This window comes from Falco cherrug, chromosome 12, assembly GCF_023634085.1.
Source record: "Falco cherrug isolate bFalChe1 chromosome 12, bFalChe1.pri, whole genome shotgun sequence".
Lineage (NCBI taxonomy): Eukaryota > Metazoa > Chordata > Aves > Falconiformes > Falconidae > Falco > Falco cherrug.
In genome coordinates, this window is record NC_073708.1 from 35,152,065 (window position 1) to 35,176,904 (window position 24,840).

Genomic DNA, 24,840 nt, shown 5'->3' on the forward strand with positions numbered 1-24,840 from the left:
CTGGTTGTCAAATGGTTCATTGAAGTTACTTTGCATCAAACACACAGTTTTCAAAATAAATCCAAAGGGTTGGGTAATACATATAATAATAACCTACAAAAACAAAACCTAAAAACAACACTTATAGCTATATGTTTCACTTAAGTAATAATAAAAATATTATTTAAATGAACTAAAAACACTATAGTTTCTTAACACATTCCTCCTTTTTTTTTTTTTTTTTTTTTTTACATGCGTCTCTATCATGGCTAGATTATAGGGATTTCGCATGCGCAGTCTTTCCAGATTTTTCCAACACATTCTGTGGGGCTTTAAAATTGCACATGCACGTGTTCAAAGGCATACACAGATCATTCGTGTGATAAAAAATGGCTACTGTGTGTCCAGATGAAGTCCCAGACCCATCTCCCAAGCTTATCACTCCGGTAAGTCTGTTAATGGTAACATTTATGGCACTATGGTCAAACAATAGGTCCCTGTTTTCAATGTAATGTTTTCTCACCACAAGACCGCCGTGTCACCTGCCAGGGAAGAAGGGTCTAGAGTGCACATTTCCCCCTCCAAACATTCTGTAAGGTGAGTGTTCTCAAAACGTTTAACCTATATGGTTCATTAGAAAGGGGATCAAAACTTTTTTTTTTCTTCCTGTTGCTGTTTAGGCAGAGGGTACGTTTTTCTGTTGTCACACGTCAAGAACTTATGGCGGAGGTGGAAAAGTATAAAAGGCATTACCATATCCTCGTCTATGCATTCCTGGCGGTTGTTTTTGCTGCTATTTTTATTCTTACTCAGCCTAAATTGTTATCTGAATTGTTAAGAGTCTATAATTCCCAAATTCTTGTTGGCTATTAAATTGTTATTGTGTGTACATTTCTGCGTACTACTCGAATTTGTTTAATGCCATCGGGTGAAACCATAGTAGCAAATTACATGTTACTTATAACGTGTTGAATTAATCTTATAAAACGTGGAACAGCACATGGCAAAAAAACAGTAAGGTGGCTAATCCACATAACAAATAAAATAGGATTCGTTTTACCCAGGGGCTCCCGGGAAGCCAGGAAAACAAGTCAATGTTCCAGTCTTTCCGAACATGGGCTAACTTCCCTATCTCTGATGTGATTTGTTTGACTACCTCACCATTGTCATCAATTTTCAAACAACAATTGGAAACATTTAATTTACCACAAACACTTCCTTCTTCGGCTAGCAGGTAATCAAGAATCATCCTGTGTTAATAAATTGCATTTTGTATTTGAGTAGCTTGGTCTGTTAGTAATAATTTCCAAGACAGCCTGTAGACGAATGATACGATTCAGATTGTAGATAGGTTCTCGAGCACCGCTAATGAGTTTATTAGATTCCAAGTTGCAGGTCCATAATACTGTATGATACATTGGGGTGTCCATTCATTTAATAAATATTGGTACCCCCCTTTTCTTGGGAGTTTGGAAAAATCGACTTGCCACTGTTGCCCTGGCTAATTTTCAAACACATTTCACATTGCTGAGTCACCTGTTTTATTACCATATACAAGTTTCGCCCTATCAATTTCTAATTTAGGCTTTTATATAAATTATCAGCTCCCCAATGCATCTTATTATGTTCTGTTAGGGTTGTGGTCCATATTAAATTGGATGGTACCACTATATGACCATCCCTCAAATAAATCCACTTATTTATTTTATCATTCATGTCCTGAATTAGCTTTAAATTTTCTTTAGAATAGTTTGGCTCCTGATCTGTACTTACAGTTTGGATTTTACCGCCTGGTATTAAGGATAATTCCTCCTTTCCTACCTCCTCTGCTACCCGTCTGGCCTCATGGTCGGCCAGGCGGTTTCCAATTTCCAAATCAGTGCCTCAATGGGTCATCTTATGTTCTTTCTTCCTGGATGACCCTCTTATACCAGCGAGGGCCATTCCTCACATCAAGGTCTGGCATGGCACATGTTCCCACCGCTCAACGCCTACTGGGTTGCAGCCAGCAGCGGAGCTCAAGATTCTTCTTGGTGGCAAACACAGAGGCCAACCCAGTTTTGCCCTTGATTCTGGCAGGAGGCACCTGACCAGCCTTATTCCTTGTACTTCGTTGTCAATGCAGAGTTTCATCTGCACATCCCATAACAAGTCACTGTCATGGTAAAACACACAGATTTACATTAGCAGAACTACTACAGAGTGTATCTTATTTTAGTTTTTATGCCAATATCCCCCACAGCCCTGCTGACCACAGGATATTGTTTTACCTGAACTAGGCAGGCCTCCCGCTTATCATTTTTACTGTAACAGGGAAAGCATTTTTCACCTTACCTGGAATTTATTTCCAGATATACCTGGTTAAAGATTTCTTTTACTTCAGGGAGGTCCTCTCTTTCACTTTTCTGTTGAATCAAAGATAAGCTCAACATTTTAATTAATTGATCATTTTTGACTTTTGGTTTCATTTCCCCTTCTTTAAACATCTAGATGTTCTAATAAATCTCATCCCAACAAAGATTTTGGTGAATTTGGCATTCTTATTTGTTTTCTTAGTTTATACTTTAAAGGTTTCAGGATGTTTTCCTGGTGGCCAGAGGTCCCCACAACTGTAACAAATTCTTTCCACTGAAGTTTAACACCAAATAAGTTGGTTTTGTATTCACCAACTTTTCTACATCACAATTACCTAGTAACAATCAATCGAACCTTTATCCAGTCCTATTCATAACCAACTTTCAAACATCTAAATTTCCCCATCAAAGATTCACCTTTATTCTCCTCAGACCCACCGCCTGCCCTAAAGGGGCCGTTACCGGTCCTGTTGTGCTGCAAAAGCTGCAGCAATTGGGGTGACATTGTCAGGTCCTTCTGCTCAGTTGTCAGCAACAGCAACCCCCTCCTCCCCACCATCAGAAGGATTCAGGGCAGGAGATGCTCTTCCTGCTCTGCAGGTTACACAAGCCTGCCTCTGCAACAGCACTTCTGTTTTAACTCTTTCTTACTCTGAATGCAAAACTGCTACTTGTTGCTTTAAGTCTGTGTTCTTACATACCAGCCTTTGCAGGAAAACAGCAAACACCGTGCCATGCATCCAGCATGACTCAGCCGCACCTTCGAGGGGGTACGGGGGTTTGTACAAACTCACCCCAATACTTTAACACTTTCACAGGGTCTTTGATTCTCCACCCCCCACCCCCGCTTCAGATCTTACATACATTAGTACAAGTTTTTATCATACGTGTTTCATTCTGGTTGCTCCACAGAAGGAACCACAACCTGAGCTCTTTTTTTTTTTTAAACTTATACAGGGGCCACCACTGATTACAGCACTTAACCAAAGTTCTCTTATTCACGCTTCCCCTAGGCTGCCCCCCCATTTCCTTCCAGTGACTTAAAACACATCCCAACGACTCTTTCTTACTATTCCACCGCTTTGCTATCTCAATCGCTATCCCAGCCACAGACGACTCTAATTTCACTTACAGCTTTCTCTCTTATCCCAAGGCATCCAAACCTTACAGTTAGGGCATTCAATTTCTTGTCCCCACCAGACATATAATAACTCTTTACGCCATATACACTTTAAAACATATAGAGGTTCACATTCACCCCTCGGATGTTCAAGACAATAACCACATACCATCATTTATAATATACTTAATACAGAAATGTTCTCACATTCCCAGCATAAATGAGTATAGCAATTATTAATAACCTTATAATTATTAGGCCACTTTTCTCCACATTCCAGCTTATAAAGCTGCCACCATTGATTAAAATATTTGGTCAATGTTTTCTTATTCACGTTCCCACCAGCAGATCCTCCAATATCCTTCCAATGACTTAAAACACATCTTAAAGGACTTTTCCTTAAAATCCCACCACTTTGTTTTCCTCCCATTTTTCCCCTTCACACTAACAGAATACACTTAACACTTACAAAATGCAACATGCAGGTACCTTTCTACAGCAGCATCAAAAACCCACTATTATTACCAAGTGTATAGCCAAAATCACAATAACGATAATCAGAGTCAAATTCCACATCCAGTACATCAGAAAACCGTAATAAGCAAGATTACCAAGAATATAGCCAAAAATCACAATAAAGATAATCAAACTTCCACACTCAATAAGTCAGAAAACTGTAATAAGCAAAATTACCAAGAATATAGCCGAAAACACAATAGCGATAATCAGAGTCAAATTTCCACACCCACTAAGTCAGAAAACCATAATAGGCAAGACCGTACCAAACGAGCCCTATAGGTGAACTTGCCGGGCTCCAAACGGCAATGGAATGCCAACCAAACCAAACGTATACTTAAGGTGCTAGCCACAAAAGTATACACCACCCTGCAGAAGTTCAACTTTTGACTTACAGGCAGTTCCAAATGACCAGTTTACCAAACAAACAAACCAAAATAAAGAATACCGTCACTTACAGCAATAGGGTCCTTGTCTACCGCCGCAGTGATCTGTTGAGTCAAGCAGTCCCTCCGGGAAATCCCCGGAGTACCCTAGGGAGTCCTATCCCCAGCGGGTCCTACAGCCCAGCAGAGAGGTGTCCCATCTGGGGTGCCAGATTGATTTAAAGAACGAAGTCAAAATTTCTTAGTGACTAAGTATCCTTTATTGGCAGTGCTGGATGCATGGGGGATCCTTCCGCATAACGTGCATGTCTAAAGTAACTAGTTATCTTACATCTATACCATAAAACAATGACTATTCAATTAATGCCTACACATAGTCATTACCTAAACCCACCTACTCTTGCTTTGTATGTTAATTAGCTTTTCAGTCTTTTGTGCTTGCGCAAATTCTTCCAAGAATTGTGGGCAGGGGTCCTCGGGATGTGGGCGGTGGTCTTTGGGAGGAAGGCCATAGGTCTTCCTCAAGGTGTACTTTTCACCTTTTGCCAGAAAATGCTGAATTGGGTGAGTTACCAGTTTCAACCAGCTCTTGCTATCTGTCTTTCCTCCTTGGGTGTGTTTTAGCTTAGGATGCCGACAGATAACAGGATGTCCACAGCCTCAAAAGATGTTGGCAGACACAATACACAGGGGATGTCACGTATCTTGTATTCATTACATTTTAACTACAAAATTCATTCTATCCTAGAGTGAGTTCATACAATATCAATACTTCTAACTTTTTGTTAGAGGTGCTACCTTAGAGAACACTATAGCATATAGGTTCTCTTGTCTCTGCTGTTGTCCAACCCTGCAATAGCTTTCGCTTATGTCTTACGGGCAGACGCCTAGGCTTCCACTTCCACAAGGATCCTTTAGTCCAACCCTGCGCAGCTTTCGCCGCGACTGGCAGGCAGACTTACTCAGTGGGACTCTAACCCACTCCTTACAGTGGGACTCTAACTCACTTACTACAATTTACATACAAGAAGTGACTTACCAAAATCCAGGGAAAGTCACGAAGAGCCTTACGGATCGGGGATCGATGGGTATCCCCAAGAAATCCTCGGTGACAGCTGGAACCAATCAGGTCCCCGACTCCTCCGGCCTCCTTCAGCTAGGTCCCATCTGGGTCGCCAAAAACTGTTACCGAACTCCTCTCATGATCAACGCACCCGGCCATCAATAAAGAAGTGTCTGCTTATCTACATCACATTGGTGTTGGTAAGTTTTTCATTCCGAGATTTCGGTAACACATTCATCTATTGTTAAGAGTATACAAAACGTTTTAGGGAAAGCAAATGTACATAGAATTTGCATCTTCAGCTGGAGACCAAACTTTCTTCTGAGAAGACTTCCCTGATGGTTGCTTTACTCCTAGACAAGCTTTCTGGATGTTTAGTAACAATAAAATGAAGTTGCATTCTTTGAAAGCAATTATTCACTTTAATGGTTACAATTGCATTTATTCTAAATTCCCTAAATACCACGTATTGATTTCATTACTGAAAGCCATCTGGATATAAATAGAAAACGGATTTGCTTCTGGCACATAAGTAATGGGAAAAAAGACTGAAGAAAAGCATACTGATTAATCTTAGCTTTTGCAAAGTGTTGGGGTAGGCTTGATCAGGAAAGCAGCTGCTGTGGTCATGGAAGCAGTGTTCCTCCCAAGGGAAGAAGAAAAAAAAATAAATTAGTGGAATCCAGGTCACAGTCTCAGGCTACTGTGCTTGGCGCCTGGGTCAGCAGGATGCCTCAGGCTCTGTCAGTCCACCAAGCGCACAAGGAGAGGTAAGAGGTACTTCTAAGAGTATTTCTCTCAGATTCCCTTTCCTGATATGCTGCTGTCCTGCCCTGGACTGCTCAGACATGCTGGTCCAGCTGCATCCTGGATGGGTAAGAAGTAGGTGCTCACTTCCCTGCAGAAAGTAGTATCCTCTGGGATGTGCTGTCCACTACTGTCAGTCCTTAACCTGGCCTCTGTGTCTGAACGAATGATCCAAGTTACTGTGCAACAGTAATGTACCGTGCTGTCTAGTGACTCTGTTGATTTGACAGGGCAGTTATCTCCACTGGTAATCCCTTGCCTCACCAGCCTGCCACTCTGACCATCAGCCTGGGCTCACACTCATGGTCTGTGCTGTGGGTGTGATGGGTGCTCCCTAGGGCCCAGAAAGAAGCCTGACACTTGCAAACAGTAAACACTCATCGAAAACTCAGATTACATATTTCACAGGTAACTGCTGGAAAACTCAGTCGTGTCTTTCTCACTGAGGGCAGTAACACTTTTGCTGTGCTTAGTCCTGCTGTCAAGGACCTAAATGAGGAAAACTTCTGTACAGATTTGCTGAAAGTATTCTTTGGCTGCAGCTTCACAGAGTGTGGCTGTACTATAGGCAGCGTGCAAAAGAGCTGGACGTCAGCATACCTCAAACCATGACATTTTTTCATGATCTTTTCTTCTGCTCTGCAGTTTGCAGAATGCAGCTCTGGGAAGCTATTGCTTGAACACTGTCTGCATTTAAACACACCAGCCAAATGTGCAGTCAGACTCTGCTTTATCTCTAGCTCTTAAAATATGTGACTGAGTTGAAAAGCTTATGGCTAAACACTTCAGTGAGGAGCTAGAAATATTTTCTTGACCTTTGAATGAAGGCCTAGGATACCTTTTCTAGCAAACCTGTGAATCATATGATGTCCAGTCTCATGTAACTGTTCTTAGCAGCATGTCAATTAATTGCCCAGTTAGGAAATAAAGCGTTTAGATCTTGAGGCAAAGAACTTAATAAAAAAAAAAATCTGTTGTAATGGAATAAGCATAGGTTTGATTTACTAGGTAAGAAACATGAGACTGCTTGAAAGTTTTATGCCATGTCACGCTTTCCTTTTACACTAAACATTTTCATCTCAAATTTTAGAAAGCAGATTTGGGTCAATATTAGCCATAGGTAATGTCAGCAGGCTTAATGAATTTATTCCACAGGTGCTGAAATATCTGGATATGTACTAGTTTTCATCTTTAAACTACAATCCAAGTTTAATGTAATATTATATGAAAAATGTTTACAAATATATTTTATTTAATACAGAGATCTAATAACCTAAAAATCTAATTTCCCATATATTTTTGTATCAGAGAGAGTTAAGTGTGTGCATGTTCACACACACATTCTGTAAATCCATTCTTGGACTCCACACTTCTAGGAATAAATATATAAGCTTCCACTAATTTCCACGGAGTCACAGGAAGCGCGTGTTTGCCCACTGAATTTCTCATGCATTCATAATCTTTTGTGGTCTTTCTTACTACCAATAAAATGATCATTGAGAAGTATGAGATTAGAAAGTTTATGGAAATATTCAGAGAAAATGGACTGTGCCATAGAGAAGGTTAGCGCATGAAGACTGATAATGGTATTGGCAATCCAGGCATCCATCTATCAAGGGCTGGTGGAATTTAAAAATTAAAATATACAGCCATTGCACTTTGATGAATTTAGTTGAAAGGAATTGGTAGACATGAGGCGTATTTTTTTGCAGGCTTTTTTGGGAGTTTTGAGTGCTGAAACGTGGCTTTTACCCTGTCAAGCTACAGAAAGTAGCTAGTTTTGTTGATTTTTCTGTATCAGCTTCAGAATAAAATCTGAAAACCTGGAACGAATACCCTGTTTGATTGAAGTCATTACGAGTTTTGCCTTTGATTTAAGCAGGGGACAGGATTTTGCCCCTGGCAAGCACACTGGTGAAGCAAAGTTTTCTATAGTCCACCAGGGACCGGAAGCTGAAGAACAACTACAGAGCTCTCGTTGAGTGTCCTGACAGCAAGTGTTATAGCCCTGCATATGCCTGCCAAACCTACACTAATCTACTGCACCTTGCTGTGCAGCTTGTTGAGTTCCGTTGGGTGTTGCATGAGCTGGAGATCAGTAGGCAAAGAAAGCACTGGAGTGGTAGAGCACAGCAGCTGCAAGGAGAAACAGTCAGTCTGTAGTGGACGGAACATCAGCTCTGAGTTAACAAAACAGTATTTCTGTCAAAAGGAGGAGAAAGAGGAGATGACAGATAAGCAGGTATTAGTATGTATCCTTGATGACACATTTGAAAAACAATGTATTTAGGCAGGAGATAACTCTTTGCAGTATGTATTGCAGCTATTTAGGTAGGCGTGTATGTTTTTTAGCTACAACAAATTCTAGTTCTTACAACAAGGGCTATGCTATAGTGTGATTAAATCTTATTAAAATCAAAAAGCCTTCAGACTGGACACTTCCTGATAGTAATAATCCAAATTTGATGTACACAATACGCATATGTATTTTATTCATATTGCATTTTACAAACTTTAGCTAATTTTTCTTTTTCACAGTCTGCTGTTAAGGTAGATGACATCAATTTTCTCACACAACCAGCTGGGATAAACTTGTCCCCAGAAAACTGAAAGACTTGTGCAAGGTCACACAGTAAAACTTAACAGCAAAACAATAGCAGTTATGGGGTTACTGTTTCTACTATCGGATTCTGAAAACAAGACCATTGTGGCATCTGTGCCTGCAATTTTCCTCCACTCTGAGTAATAAAGGATGCAACACTGAAAATGCCAGTCAGGTAGGCCTTTCTAAGAACAGGAGGCTTCTACTGAAATTTGGAGTTTGATTTTGATTAAGGCTTATTGAGTTTCCTAGATGGATGTAGTTTTCATATGGGCCTTTAGACTTGGCTCGCATCTATCCTGAAATGCAACTCAGGCTGGTAGTCTCAAATAAAGCCAAGATGAGTGTTTAATGATTTTACTCGTGTCAGCTTTCTTTATTTAATTAGTTTTGCTGTGTAGTGCAATAATAGGGCTCATAATGAACATCATCTTAATGATTTCCCTGAATGCTTTGAGAGCATGCTATAATGAACAGAGATTTAGCCATGTTATACATATTACATTATGAAATTTGAGAGAGGAAGATTATTTCAGTAACCTTTTAGGCAGGAAATTGAAATCTGAGAAATTGGGCACTTAAAAAAGAACACAGGGGAAGGCAGCTGATATATAAGTGAGCAGCTGAAAGGTATCCGTGCCAGAAGGATTTGGAGAACTGACGAAAGAAAGTAAGCTCCAGCAATCATTCAGACCTGCATAGAAATGTTCTTGACTTGGACAGGGAGTTTGTCTGTACTGGAGCTCAGTGGTTCCAGCCTCTTCTCGTTCCTAAACCTCTGATGCAACAGCTTCATTTTCTGCTCTCTGCACATGTGGAAAATTAATCCCCGTGCAAATGCCACTGTAGTATTGTGAGTACAGAAATAGCAGTACTATTCTGTACACTTCTAATCCACTGCCACAGAGAGGCCATTGTAAACACCTGTTTCCTTATATGGGCTACAGAGTTCCTTGCCCTTTATTTTCATAAAAATGCATTGTCTTTTAATGCCCTTTTCATTTTATGTGACATATCTGAATATCACCAGAATGATATTGAAATGTATAGGCACAACTTACAGCCTCTTGAAGTAAATGGTAGATATGGATATGTTCTAATTAATTTGAAATAAAGATAATTTCAAAAGACTTAATCCTGTAAAGCCTCCCTGTGAAGGGCATTTAAAACCAGAAACAGGAAAAGAATTTTTCACGTTTCTCTTGTAAGATTGGACATGACAGCTGCACATTCCGAACATAAAACTGCAATGAAACTTCTAAAATATTAATCAAAGAAAATTGTACAGCTCAGCATTCTGTAAACATTACATCTGAAGACTTTGCTGACTGAAAAACATCACTCTTGACATTTTAGTGCTGCTTGAATAGATGTTAATTAGAACTGACCTAACGCAGCACAATTATTCCTTTCTCCTCTGTTTGCAAACCGTCTGCAAGCCGGCTCTGCAATTACTATTAATTTTTGTCCGTCCGTGTGTCCCCCCCCACACACACACAGTTTCAACTATTCTGCAGCTGCTTCACATAGCCTGTGGTGCGAATGCATCAAGAATTCACCTGAAAGTTGCTTTCACAGTGACCAAAGCCGGGGTGTTGGCTTCACTGACTGACCACACTATCCTCCTCTGCAGTGGTTTCCACTGGTCTTCCCTGAGTGTCCTAACAAAAACCCACAGAAATGTCAGCAAAGAAAGTGGTGACTTAGTTTTGACATATTTTCATAAAGTAGATGGTACTAGAATATAAGTAATACGCAAAGTATTTACTTATTTTGAAGCCAATTGTTTTATCTCTATCTCATCATGGAAATGTAACGCTCTTACTTTATGAAGCTATTCTACTAAAATGCATTTTCTGTGCAGAAGTGAACGGAGCATTTCTTGGGCTCTGGAGTCTGTCCTGTTCCTGTTTCTCTCATAGTTTGCTTTGTCTGGATGAAGAAAAGTTTTGTTCTTCAGACCAGGAGGAGCGCCAAAACCTGTTCTGTCAATTCCAGGGATTTGTTCCAGGCATTTCACTCCCCACTGGGAGACCTGACCGCTGCTGGAGCGGCCCATTTCTTCAAGCCATTTTTCACCAAGCTCATAATTGCTGGATCCCACTGCCAGTTAGTCACAGTACGGAAGGCACACCTCTCCTCCCGCCTCCGGGCCGGCCCGCACCGCGCCAAACTGCGCCGGGCCACACCGAACCGCACCTCCCTTCACTGCGCCGGGTCGCACCGCAACTCCCGCCGCCGGGCCGCGCCGCGCCGCACCGCACCACACCGCACCTCCCGCCGCCGGGCCGCACCTTGCTTAGGCTTCACCTCGCCGTACCCTGGCTTCACCTCGCCGCTCTGGGCCGTGCCGTACTAAGGCCTCACCTTACCTCACCGCGCCGGGCCGCGCCACAACTCCCGCCGCCGGGCCGCGCTGCGCCTCACCTCGCCTCACCTCGCCGCGTCTCCTGCCGCCGGGCCGGGCCGTGCCGGGCCTTGCCTCCCGCCGCTTCGCCTCGCGTGGCCTCCCGCCGCCGGGCCTCACTGCACGGCGCCTCTCCTTTATGCTCGTTGCTCCGCGTCACCTCGCCTCGCTGTCCTTCAGCTGCCGTTGAAAGCCATTTCCCGCCTTCCCTCCGTGCAGGCGCCAGCTGAGAGCGCAGGACGGCGGCGCAACACCGGCATTTCCCCAGCGGCAGCGGGAGCCGCGGCGGCGGAGACAGGGCTTCCCGGGCCGATGCACTGTCTTGGCCTGTTTCAGGCTATCCCGTGATTTTTACCTACAATGAGCGACGTGCAGTTTGGATTGTGCTGGACGTCCAGGCCCCTCAGTAACAGCAGGCTGAAGCCAAGCCCTTCGGAAGGCCTAATGTGCATGGAGCAGCTAAGTCACCGCCATGGCAAGTCCCCCGGGGGTGCCGTCCTCCACAGTACCCCAGCCCTCCCTCAGCCAGCACTGGCTCACTAGACAGCATTGCTGTTGGCCTTAGCTGCTCTGTGGGGACAAACCCAGTGAGGACAGAGGAGCGTGCAGAAACCAAGCCACAAGGCCCATACCGGTATGTTCAGGGGCCCGGAGGGGAGAAGCTTTATTAAGGGAGCTAAGAAAGACGGGGACAGACTTTTTAGCGGGGCTCATATCAATAGGATGCGGGGGTAATGGTTTTAAACTGAAAGAGGCCATATTTAGATTAGATGTTAGGAGGAAACCCTTCTTCATGGTGAGATGGCGAGGCGCTGGCCCAGGCTGCCCAGAGCAGCTGTGGGTGCCCCATCCCTGGCAGGGCTCAAGGCCAGGCTGGACGGGGCTGGGAGCAGCCTGGGCTGGGGGGAGGGGGCCCTGCCCGTGGTGGGGGGTGGGACTGGGTGGTCTTGGAGGTCCCTGCCAACCCAAACCATGCCGTGATTCTGTGATTTTTACAGCCTTGATCATAAGGGTTTATTTCATAAATCTCATTACTTTTACAAAAAAGGACAATATTATTACTAGTTTTATTATCACTCCAGTGAAAACTGAAGTGCTTGTACCCAGATCATGTGACACAGTAGTTGAAAAGTGAAAATCAAACTCCTGCCTGTGGAGATGACTTGATCAATGCACACAAGGCCTATAGTCCCAGGAGGCGGCTGCCTGCCAGCCAGTCTCAGCTGCAGCTGGCGGGTGCTCACAGCCCTGGGGAGCCAACCTGAGCTGCCTTCAGAGCAGCAGCTGCAGACAAGGTTTGCTGAGGGCAGCAATGGCATCCTTCCAGTATCTTCCATCTCCCTGGCACATGAGGCAACGCTGAAGCTGCCACGTGGGAGGGGAGGTGGCCGAAGGGTGGGTGGTGCAAGGGGGAGGCACAGCATTCATGAAGGCAGAGCCTTCAGATGCAGGAAGGGCTCCACCACCATGCGGCTGGCACAGGAGGCATGGAACAGAGTGTCATGCAGTGCTGCATGCATGTGTGTATGAGGGGAAGGAGGAAAAGGCTGAGCCTTGGATGCCTTAGGACTGAGTTTAGCAAAATCTGCTGCAGAGGCTGAGTAAATGGTGCAGGAGTGCAAATACTTGCACAAGTGCTGCGCTGCTGTGGCAGCAGTGAGAGTCGCTGAGACACCCCGTGTCAGAGCCAGAAGACCCGGCTGGTCCAGCTGCAGACCTTTCTTTCAAAGCAGCTTCTAAAAGAACAGGCTATGAAGAAACAGGCTGATCAATGTTATTTGACAATCAAAGGTAAAAAAATCTGAGTAACACTTTCCTGCATGAACAGATCAGAAAATGTTCAGAAAGCTCCACTGCTATAAAAAAACATAATGTGTCCATTGCCGAGTTCCTGACGTAGTCCAGGCTGCCAAGGGGGATACATGCTGAAGCAAATGTGTCCTGGCAGGCCTTATGACCCCAGTACTCTCTGGCAGGTGGGAGAGATGGCCAAAACACTTGTCTTTGGCTGCACAGCTTTGGATGCATTGTAGACATTTAAAAGAAAAACAAACAGCGCTCAGCTAATAAAAGCGGTGGGAGATAAGATACCCATCCTGAGTGCTGCATTTCCAGGTTTTTCAGTTGCTTGGCAACTAGATGTGGAGGATCAGTCACCAAGCTAGTGCCTTTTTGCAAATATTTTGTTGAATATCACAGGGCATATTGTCAAAGCAGTTCAAAGTCTTCTGAAATACATCCTTGGTTTTATGTGTAAATCAGTGCAGATAAATGGATGAGCTCATGCTGTGTCAGGAGCTATCACAGGAGTGCAAGTTTGTTTACAATGGGATGCAGCATGTTGAAGATTTTCTGTATGTATATTATATTTACATATCTTCTTGACTAAAATCCTTAACTGAGAAAACTAAGAATAGCTGCCAAGGTCAATCAACACACTTTAAGTATATGCATATATATAAAAAAATGTAGTATGTATGTATATATTTGTACACATATATATACACCAAATAAATAAATTAAAAAAAACAACCAACAATAAAAGGAGGAAGAGAGAGACATACAGAAACCAGCGTGAATCCCGTAATTGGCTAGGGCAATACGTGTAAATGAATTCCATTTGATAGAAGACGTGGGGAAATAGTTATGAAAAGGGTAGACAATAGATGAGCTGATCTGTGCTAACCAGGTCACTGAGGAAATTCAGAGACTTCCTTAGCATAATAACAGGTAGAAATATTACCAAAGTGCAACAAGCCAGTACTCTCTGATACAACACAGTTTATGCCCATCCTAAGTGAAATACCCGGATGCTCCAAAGCCGTCTGCATACATTTTAGTTACAAATTGAGATCACCTCTGGCTTCTCCAAACTGGGGACCCACAGCACTCCTTGAGGATCCTGAAAGTATGCTTGGGGTTCAGCTTCTTAAATTCCTTTTTCTCTACCAAATTGGTAGCAAGCTGCCAAATTATCTGTTTCCCACCAGTTTTAGCTATTCAACAGATGAAAGCAAATGTTTCCATTGAAGAAGACAGTAGCTTTTTAAGTAAGCTGATTAGGTACCTTTATGATTTTTTTTTACAGTTGACAGCACAGACTGCTTTGCTCTGTGTCATTGTTGCATGACATTCCATTTGGCACAGGGTTTATTTTTAGCCAGAGACTATCAAAACTATTTTTCAGTAGGACTGTCACTGCTCTTGAACAAGGAATCATATTACTGCAAGAACTTTGCTGAAACAAAGAAGATACATTGGATAAATGGGAAATTATAAATCTAGACCAACCCAGACTTGCACTGGTAATTAATGTTGCTTTTTAAATGCAATATACCATACATCCATCTACAAGAAGCAAAAGATATTTCAGGAAATAACTCATTGCTAATTTAATCTTGAGTTTAAGGATAAGGTATTGTATTGTTCTTGGTTTACAAAAAGAATAGCTTAACCCACATTGCATGTAAAGTCTGTAAAAGAAGACAAAAAGCTAGTAAACTAAATTTCTGTGTGCAATCATGTAAGATCATATTAACTATGTTGATTTAACTCATACTTAATTAGAAAAACCTTTAAACTTCCAACCTTTTTATGTTGTGTGTCTGTCATTGAATCATAGAATTGTTTCGGTTGAAAAAGACCTTTAAGATCATCAAGTACAACTGTTAATCTTTCTCTTGTTCAGGTTACAAATATTTCTGATAAGGATGCATATGTACTAGTTGTCTATGAGATCGGTTTATCTGTGTCTATATTGGTTGCAGCAAGAATGGTTTAATAGCTGTAATTTTTTAAACTTTCATACTTTAGTAGAAAAAATAGTGCAACGGTATACAATTGGATGTTTATAAGTCAACTGCTTTTGTTACTGGGACTTTATGATTTCAGTTCCTGATTTTTATGTGCTTTGAAGTGTTTTATGAATCAGGGTTTTTTTCTTGTTAGATGAATGGAAGAAGAAAGTTAGTGAATCATATGCTATAATCATAGAACGATTAGAAGATGACCTGCAAATCAAAGAAAAGGAGCTGGCAGAACTGAAGCATGTTTTTAGGTAAAATATTTTGGAAACCTCTTTATTAATTGCTTTCAAATGAGTATTTGCTATTAAACAATATTTTCAGTTACAGGTGTTTTCTTGAGGAAGGTGTTTCTCACATATGGAACGCATGTACTTTAGTGTCTATTTTTGGGAATATGTTGTTACAATTCAGGGCCAGTCACACAACACAGTACCAAAATTAGTGGCTGTTAATTACTAATGCCTGTTTTTTACAAAAAACAACTATATACTTTTGTAAATTAATTAGCTTTAATGGGATTTCTAATTTTAATGGGATGTGTACTTTTCAGTTTTGCTAATGTGTTTCTTCAGACAGGAATATTGCTGAAGTAACAGATCTTAAACAAACACAAAAGCACTTTTGAAAGTGGATGTCAAATTCATGATTGTAATCACTTTCTCAGGACAGCACATGCTAACAAATAGTTCACCCAACCAAGTAACATACTTACATGTTCACTATTTGAAAAGCTGAAATACAGAAAACACCCCACTCGTGAGTAAGTTAAGAAAACGATCAGGTAAATAATTTCAGACATCAAAACCACTTGAAAAAATAGGGTATTTAAGCAGAAATAAATCACAAGCTCAAAAAAGCTAAAATGATCATATGGATTATTCATCATGCTCACTTTTAGCTAGCATAATTGTCACTATTTGAGCTTGTTAAGTGGAAGATGACATTCAGCTTTCACTGCAATATGCTGACTACTTTGGCTGTGATCCAGTACAGTACTTCAGTACTTGCCTCATTTTAAGCCTGTTTAGTAGTATAACTAATTATCTTAACAAACTGGAGCCAGAGTACTCTTTATTTGAGATAAGCAAGACAGCTGAATATATGGTCAAAGTGCTGAATTCCTACATTAGGCATAAGAATAAAGAAAAATTAACTTCAAGGTTAGCAGACCTTTGGCAGTTCAGCTTATCAGTCTTACTGGCCCATGTAAGTCTCCCTAAGATGTAAGCCAAACTCCTCTTCTTGGCTACAGAGCACTGCTCTTTTCTACAGAAGGAGTGGGAATTAACAGTACTGGTTACGTGGCGTTGGAAAGGCTTTTTCTTTTAGTCAGCTTTGAGGAATCAGCCAGTGATTTCATTTCCAGAAGCTGCAGAGGCTTGGGTAATTAAGTCAGTAGGTTTTGTGAGTATCTAGAATCCAAAGCTGGCCTGTGCAAAAAATCGGTTTTGACTGTACGAAAAACTTTTCCTACCACAGCAATGGTTATTTTTGGAAAACTTCTCATCTCTGAAGTAGCAGAGGAATTAATAATATTTTTCCCATTGTTAAAACAAATCCATTTATTTTAAAAAATCCAGAACTGTGAAACCGATGGTTTTTGGAAGTTAAGACAAAGAAGGTAATTTGCCTGATGGAAGTGAAATAAGTGACTGTTCAAGTCCCAGCTCTCAAAGGTGTGGAACACAAACAGGACAAAAGTGACGAACTAGCAGAGGAAAGAGCTGTCAGCATCCCCATTTATACTTAGGGAACACATGCACAGGGCAATGGGTGATTGTCCAGTGCCATAGAAAACCAAGAGTTGCAACAGTGAAAAGTAAATTTTTAAAGAGCATGGCACCTGTCACTTTCTGGATAAAAGTTGACCCTATTCTATTCCTATATCTCAGAGCTGCTAGTGCAATGGTTTACTAAAAAGACCACACTAAAAATAAGAAGTCAGAATTTTGTTTCCCTAGAAGATGCAAGTCTTAAGAAAGGAATTAGGAAGACACCTAGGTAAAACTGAGCCTGGAGTAAGGTCGTTTGAGCTAGTTTTTCTTATCAGTATAGGCTTTTTAATTGCAGCTTTTAATATATAAAAAATTCCTTGCAATATTTTCCTACAAAAACATTAACATTTCACCCGTTTATAAGAACTGAAATCATATTGAAATTGCATATCATTAAGAAAACCAACTGAAATTTTCAATTATTATTTTTCAAACTGGGGGAAGAGGAAAATTTAAGTATATGGCTAAAACAGTAAAACCTGGATTTTTAACCACACATTACATACTAGGAATGTGAATTTTTAATGTAGTTCTAAAGATGGAAATCGAAGCAGGAGACATAATTTTACAGCATGATAATATTCTGTGGTTTTGAGACTTGCAGAAAACGTCCTTCAAACAAAACAATCTACTCCCCCATGCAGTCACCACAGTGCATTGATATGTATGGTTGCACACCCATGCATACCCAGCACATTATAGCAAAGACAAGTTAACTGAAAGAACTTGTTTCCCAGAACCTGGAATTTATTTTTCCCTCAATTGCCCCTGAAGGAAAACCTAAAGAATAGATGAGCCTTATATCACTCTCATTAATCACATGATGTCAGAGAAGATTTGCACAAAGATAAAATATATTTGAAGAATGACATTTTATTTTTACTGAGCAAAACATTTTTCACATTACTGAAGTGGAAGTGGTAGATGAAGAGCTGTCACCAAAGGTAAATGTGACTATAATGTGAGAAAAAAAAGTTCCGTACAAAGGTGGTTTACATATGCAACATAAAAAAATGAGCTTTGTTAACATGTGGTACTCTTCTAAGGAATGCATGTGAAAATCTAGACTGGCATAAGATTAATCTCTTTGAAGCACACAGTTTTGGCAAAATAAGTCCAATTTTGGCATTTATAAATAAATGCTATGCTCTATTTTTATCAGGCCTGTATCCATTTCAAATCATGGACTGTTTCTGAAGATTATAAAACACTCAGTATTGACAACGGGCAGTCAAGAGTTTCCATCAGAGTGATCTTTCTGATAGAAAAAGTATTTCCCAAAAAGCCAGTTTTCATGAGAAACAAAATTGTCAAAATTTCTCACAAGGAAAATGATTAATTTTTATGTGTTTAATATTTAATTACAATTTCATTTAATTTTAGTTTGAATTGCTAAATTATTTACCTACCAGCACAATACTTTATACGTCCATAATTCACACCACCATATTTTTCTGTGGACGGATGTTCCTGGAGGCGCACTCCTCCCACTGCAATGAGGTGCTCCTTGTTCTGCCTGGTCCCTAGGCAATTGTAGGGGCTGTGGCACTGGCTGCCTCGACCCAGAGATCCAGTCTGGGAGCCTGCCCTCTAAAGAACACACTGAGAGCCCAGACTACAGCTTCCGTGGGTTATAATGTGTGCTTTTGCAATGTAATAGCTCTCAAACCACTCCACTAAACTGGAAAAGTCACTTTCAAATTCTGAAAGTCAAAATTGTTTCTTTCAAAATCAAACCCAGAAAAATGCAGTGGTGTAACATTTCCAAATTAGTTTTGTCACAGTTCATGAAAAAGAGGATGAAAACATGTGTTTTATTCCTGGTTTAGGGTGATAACACACATTGAGCAAGCAGAATTTCTTTTATAACAGACTTAAAGAGAACAGAAGTAAAGACAAGTCGCTGGCTTTGTCTGCATTTTAAATTCTATACAAAGAAGATATTATTGAAATATTTATGGAAATATTGAAATTATTGAGCTTTTTTTTTTTGACAGAAAAGGCCTTGCTTAAAAGCAGTCTTCTTGCTAAGGGGAACTTTGCATAGGTTTATATTTTACAAGGAGAGAGAAGTATTAAAACTTTATTTTTAATTGTTAATTAAATACATTTAACAGTGGTACTCACTCAAGATGAATTTATAGACACACAAATCCAAGAGTTCTGCTAAACCGTGGTCATTGGTATACTGCTACTGAATGGAAAAAAAACCCAAACTTGTATTGACAGACCAAAATCAGCATTCTCCACAAAACCATTAATTGCTACATGTATTTAGTTTTCAACAAATGTAATTAGAATGTTTAACAGAGCAACAAGAAGTCAATCTGTGCTAAAGGAAGATCATGAGACTCAATGACAAAAGCTAAAATGTCCCAGTATGGTAATCATTTAACAATCTGTCAGTAAAAATTGAATGATTGTTTTCTTCAACTTTTCAGAGGCTCTCTTCACTGTTTAAAAACGAAGTGTGACAGTTCAGGCACTCACGAGTTTTTCCAGTACAGCTATAATGCATATTGAGATAGGACTTAAATTTTTGTCTGAGCTTTGGTTACCTTCCTTCCATGTATGTGCTTCCATAGTGTTTTCATATAAGTGTTTCCACGTATTGATTGTATAGTGTTGCTATGATCTCATTTCAGGGGCATAAACTTACTTTCTGAAAGGCTTTTTCTGGTTATTCATTTCACTTAGCTTGTTTGCCTCCAATTCTGGGCATGTCCTCATCATTTTAGAATGAATACACGGATTTTAAAAATGTTTCTTAGTTGTTATTGCATCAATGAAGAAAGTGGTTTTGTATGGATTATTTCTATTTCTGAAGACTCTTTCCTCTTTTGTTTTCTTAATTTAGCTGAATTTAGAATATATACTGTGACCGAGTAACAGAATTGTTCAGAAAACAATGAATCTGGACTACTCACTTGATATCAGTAAAGTATTTCTAGATCTGCAGAGTGTGAACTGTGTATAAATTTAGCCCTGTGTCTCAAAAAATTCACATTGAGATTTCTCTTTTAATTTTTTTCAAAATGAAAGAAACTGTGCTGAAGAATAAGAACAGTAATCATCTGTAAAATTTCTTTTCTCAGCTCTGATGAAGCCTTCTGCAAAGTCAATTTAAATTACCGCACAGAAAATGGACTCTCTCTTCTGCATTTATGTTGCATATGTGGGGGTATGTATTTGAAATATGATGTTCTTTAAACCTGTTATTTACATGGCTACTGATTTGTTCTGTCTGATCACTGTCAGGAAGATTATACCTTCAGTGAGTTTCTTTTTGTGTTGCTCTTGTTGACAGCCAGATAAGCATCTATAAGCATTATTCTATTGCTAAGGGGGTTGAATCGAGTTATGCTGAACCCCAGTATAGCTGATTCCTCAGTCAAAGGAAAGTTTTGGTTGATAATGTAGCATGTTTTACTACAGGTGTTTAATTAAAAATTACTTGCTATATGCATTAGTTAATTAGTCTATATTCATCATAGATTACTTCTCCTCATTTCTTTATTCTGTGCATGGTATAGATTTCAGGATAGGGACCTAGTTTTAGCAGTACTTTACCATACATACGTCTATTTTTTAAGTATAATGAAAATACCCTTAGTTTATTTCATGGTGATTAAAAGAATAACTCAAATGCTTTAGTGAAAAATATCAGTTGATAGGATTTTTGCAGACAGTAAATCAGAGTATGCAAGAAAAGAGTGCAAGATACCTTCTAGGATGTTCATAAAAACACACTAATGGTGGAATTTTCCACTCCAATCCACGTTGCTGCTCTGTTAGCCACATAGTGAGTCATTAGTTCATGGACACACTTTGCTCTTGTTATCCAATTTTCAGCAGAAATTGACAGAAAGAGGCAAAGAGAATATGATCCTAAGACTATAGCCTTAGCAAAGCACTTACTAATAACATACATAAATGATTTGCTCAGTCTTAGATGCTATCATGGAGGACCTGATCCTGCACTTCTGAAAACAAGTGGATTGTTACTCTTCATTTCAGAGGGTGCAAGATCATATCCAAAAATGTCATCAGTACCTGGTAACATTAGAGGCATTGGTGGGATTGCTGAGAGGAAGTTTAGAGATGTTAATTAATTAGGTACGGTATGTGAACACTTGAAGGAGGAAAAGAAGCTATTAGATCCAACATTGTCCTTGATTACTGTCACAAGTATTCAAAAGGCAGATACATTTTTTGAGATCATCACTGTGCATCAGAAAGGTAAGGGTAAAGGTCTTTACCGATGCTGACATTCATTAGCATCCACCAAAATTACTGTCCCTGTAATAATGTGGTGTAGAGAGGTAGAGCAGTGCTTCAGTTCTGAAAGGGCAAAGGAGTTACATGTCTGAGAAACCAGAGACTCTGGAAGCATCTGCTGGTTCATGGAGTTCTTTGCAGCATGGTCTGGACGTTAAAGAGGAGTTTGCTTCTTTAGAAGTTCATCTACGCTTAACAAATCTGTATTAAAGCTTGAACAAACAATAAGCCAGTACATGGCCAGATCTGCAACTGTCCCAGTGGATAAGGAGATGGTGTCCAGTTCCATTTTGAGGTTTCACAAGATATGTTTTATGACTTGCCTCAGGTCAGCAGATGAGCTATCTATTTCTCTTTGTTTTCAAACTCGCACAGAAATTTCTTACTTCATCTACATTCTTTTCTGGCTTTGTTTTCCAATTGTTTTTCTGAAGGTAACAAATCACATATTAGAACTCTTATGCTAAAAGGACTGCGTCCATCCAGATTAACAAGAAATGGATTTACAGCTCTGCACTTGGCAGCTTATAAGGTAAATTATTTTGAATAGAACTGATGAAAAGAATTCACAACTAAGCAGCTTATTTGTCTGAGCTATCTAGTTGAACTCTCACATTGCTACTTCTGGTGAAAATATAAATTTCACATTTATGGGGCATAGGAAAATGATCTATGAAGAGCCTATGCACAGGAAATGAGCATGTGCTTTTGTGATGTCATCCACGAGGACATGATACTGCTTTGGAAATACTGACTAAACCATGCAATGCAACTCAGGATAGAGGAGTGTTATTTTTATTATTATTGCTATTAATAGAAACAATTTCAAAGGAATTTATTTTACAGTTTCTGTCTTTTTAGCTTTTTTTTTTGTTGCTCCTCCTTAAGTTCCACATTCAGCTTCAATATTAATTTCCTTCACTATTGTATCTGTCTTTTAAGACTCAACAATAACTGTAGCAAGGAATAAAATGGACAAAGCATTTTCCTAAAGAATTTTTATGATTCTTATTTTGAGATGGAGCATATTAGAAACTTAATCCATATATAGACCAGCCCCAAAAGCACGTAGCTTTTTAGGGGGAACTCAGATCAAATTTAGGAGTTTGTATTCTAGACTGCAACGTTCAACCCTTACATGTCCCATGGGTGCTACAAGGTCATAACAGCTTCTTTCTTCTGCAAAACTATCATGGCAGATACCATTCTGATTTGCTGTATGTTCAAAGCTGATAGAAGGTTTGCCACTCTTGATTGTAGGCAGTATTCTTCACTCTGTTGCAAGAGGACACATATGTGGTAGATGATCTTTAATCCAAATACCCAATTCCAAATGCAGCAGGAATCACTACAGTCACAGTCATTCCTCTCCAAAACCTCACCCGTGGAGGAGAGGATGATTTGCCTTCTATTAGGAAATAATCTGATGATTAGAATATTTGTCCAGGGACCAGAAAACCAACTCTGGTCTTGAGAGAATTCAAACCCATATTGCCAACCAGCAAGCTGTGGCTGTCCTGGAGTGAGCATGCAATCAGTTTTCCTGTGGAGATGAGCAAGGGGCTTGTTAGAACAGGGAGAGAGAAGGGAAAGCCCAGCACAGGTTGAGTAATGACAGTATTTCCTGGGACATGGGGCATACAGCCTCGAGTTTTGTTTGTGTAAGGAAGACACTGAAGCCCCAACATACCAATGTTGTAATTGTTGCAGAGGGGAGTAAGAGTGGAAAGATAGAAGAGATCCAAGCAGATCCAAGCAGCAGCTTTTGCAATTTGTCTGAAGGTGGGAAGAAAGACACCGCCCTGTTACCAGTGTTTGCTGTAGACAAGCTAAGCCACTTTCCTGCTCCAAATGCATCCCGTCAGTGGAACTCTGAACTTGCCCTGGGTGTGTTTAGAGAGGTGGTCATGAAACAGGCTGAAGACTCAATCATGGAGTCAGATACCTAAAAGTTATGCTGTGGATGCCTTCTGCTCTGCAGTTCCATGGCTTAGCTCTTTATATTTGCACCATGAGCTACCTTCCTCTCCTGGTTACTATAATATGAGCACTTGCTGTATCTTGCGTTATGTCTTGGAACTCTTATGTTAGTTTAATTTTACAACCACTGGTACCAATTAGCTATGCAAGCTATAAAATGATAACAATAATAAAATCTTATACATCATGGGATGGAGTAGTGGTTTACAGCAATCATAAAAGAAACTTTCCCCCATGTGCAATGTTGCATAATTAGCCAATTGCCTAAAGAATTCCTCTGCCTTTAATGTCAGCCTCAGTGAATGGTTTCCAATTAATAATTTAGCTGAAGAAAAACATTCCTTTGTTTAAAAGGACTTTTATAACAGATTTCTAGGATGTTTTCATTACTTGGGAATAGTTTTGATTTTGCTATCAAATCTTGTTTTGTCTGTTTTCCCTGCACTATAAAGTTGATAAATTTCTTGCATCCACTTAGGCACAAAACTGTATCAGCAACTTATTTAATCACTTAAGTCATGTGATACAATGTCTTCTTCAGGTTGCACAAAGCCAAGCAAACTAGTGTACATTTTGGGATGTAAAGTAAAATGCAATATAGCATTTCTCCCATAAGTGACATTTTGAGACTTAAAGATTTACCATAAATTACCCAATGACAGCTTTTGTTGTATTATAGTTCTTTTCTAAGTAAAATATAAAGGAGCCTACAGATACCTCTGAAACAATACAGCAATGTATATTGAGATAGAGCAACTTCTTGTGAAAATCCTTAACTATTTCTTATCTGTAATATGAATTTTTTGTAGCATTTCATAAGAGGTAAATAGAACTAGGAAAACTGGACTGAGTCACTAATTTGAGCAGAACATTTAAAAATAATACAAACTCAGCCTGTCTTCCCAGGCTGCTTAATATTCAATCCATTATTTAACCAAGTAACATGTTTCAAGGTCTAAAACTATTTCATAGGAAAACTGATATACATTTTTACTGTACATTATTATCAAAAAGAAATTTCTAATGTTTTCTGAAAATAGGAAAACCATTTCAGTATGAACAAATGTTACGCATTTACAGATGTAATTTAACAGCTGGCATCGATTAATTCTTGCCCTTCTTTTAGTATCTACTTCGAAGGAGTAGAGAATAGTGAGGAAGTTTGGAGCTTTTACCATCTCTTCTGCACTTGAGTTATATGCATTGTAAAGCAGAATTTGTTAACATTCATATTGCCTGGGCATTACACGTCTTAATGTGTTTCTCAAGTTTATTTTTGTTACTACCATTTGATAAGTGTCCATTGCTGCTGTTATACCTGGAAGAAATAATAGCAAAAAATGTATGCATGACAGGAAAGAAGTGGAACAATACAAAAAATAAGCCCACAGTTCAGAACTTGGCATACGTGCTATATATTTATCCTAGGAACTCCTCAGGTGCCCTTCTATGTTAGATACTGTAATTTTTTGACATGTAAAACAGTTTGTGTGAGCACTTAATAATGGCTTGGACACCAAGAGATCTTTAAAGACTTCATAAAACCAGAACAGAGACTCTTTTTAAAAAGACAGAGGCTTTAGTATAGCAAAAGAGAGACTTCTGGTGCCTGGAACAAATCTTCCTTCCACTCCTTTCCTTGTGCTCTTGTGCTTCTGGGGTCATGACCTGTCCCTTTTTTTGAAATGCAGCAATGTAATAGCTGGGGAGGCCTGAATATATGCAGCTTGCTTTGTCTCTGTGCCTGCAATTGTTACAGCTGTGTCC

General features: G+C 39.9%; 1 protein-coding gene across 1 annotated transcript in view; it reads left to right on the forward strand.

The window, feature by feature from the left end:
• Positions 1-14,499: 14,499 nt before the first annotated feature.
• The window catches only part of TNNI3K (TNNI3 interacting kinase), a 93,654-nt gene continuing 83,313 nt past the window's right edge, over positions 14,500-24,840 (forward strand). The window contains exons 1-4 of the mRNA XM_055724304.1: positions 14,500-14,539; positions 15,183-15,291; positions 19,911-19,996; positions 21,528-21,625. Coding sequence (XP_055580279.1) covers positions 14,500-14,539; positions 15,183-15,291; positions 19,911-19,996; positions 21,528-21,625 — 333 coding nt within the window. The remainder of the gene's footprint in view (positions 14,540-15,182; positions 15,292-19,910; positions 19,997-21,527; positions 21,626-24,840) is intronic.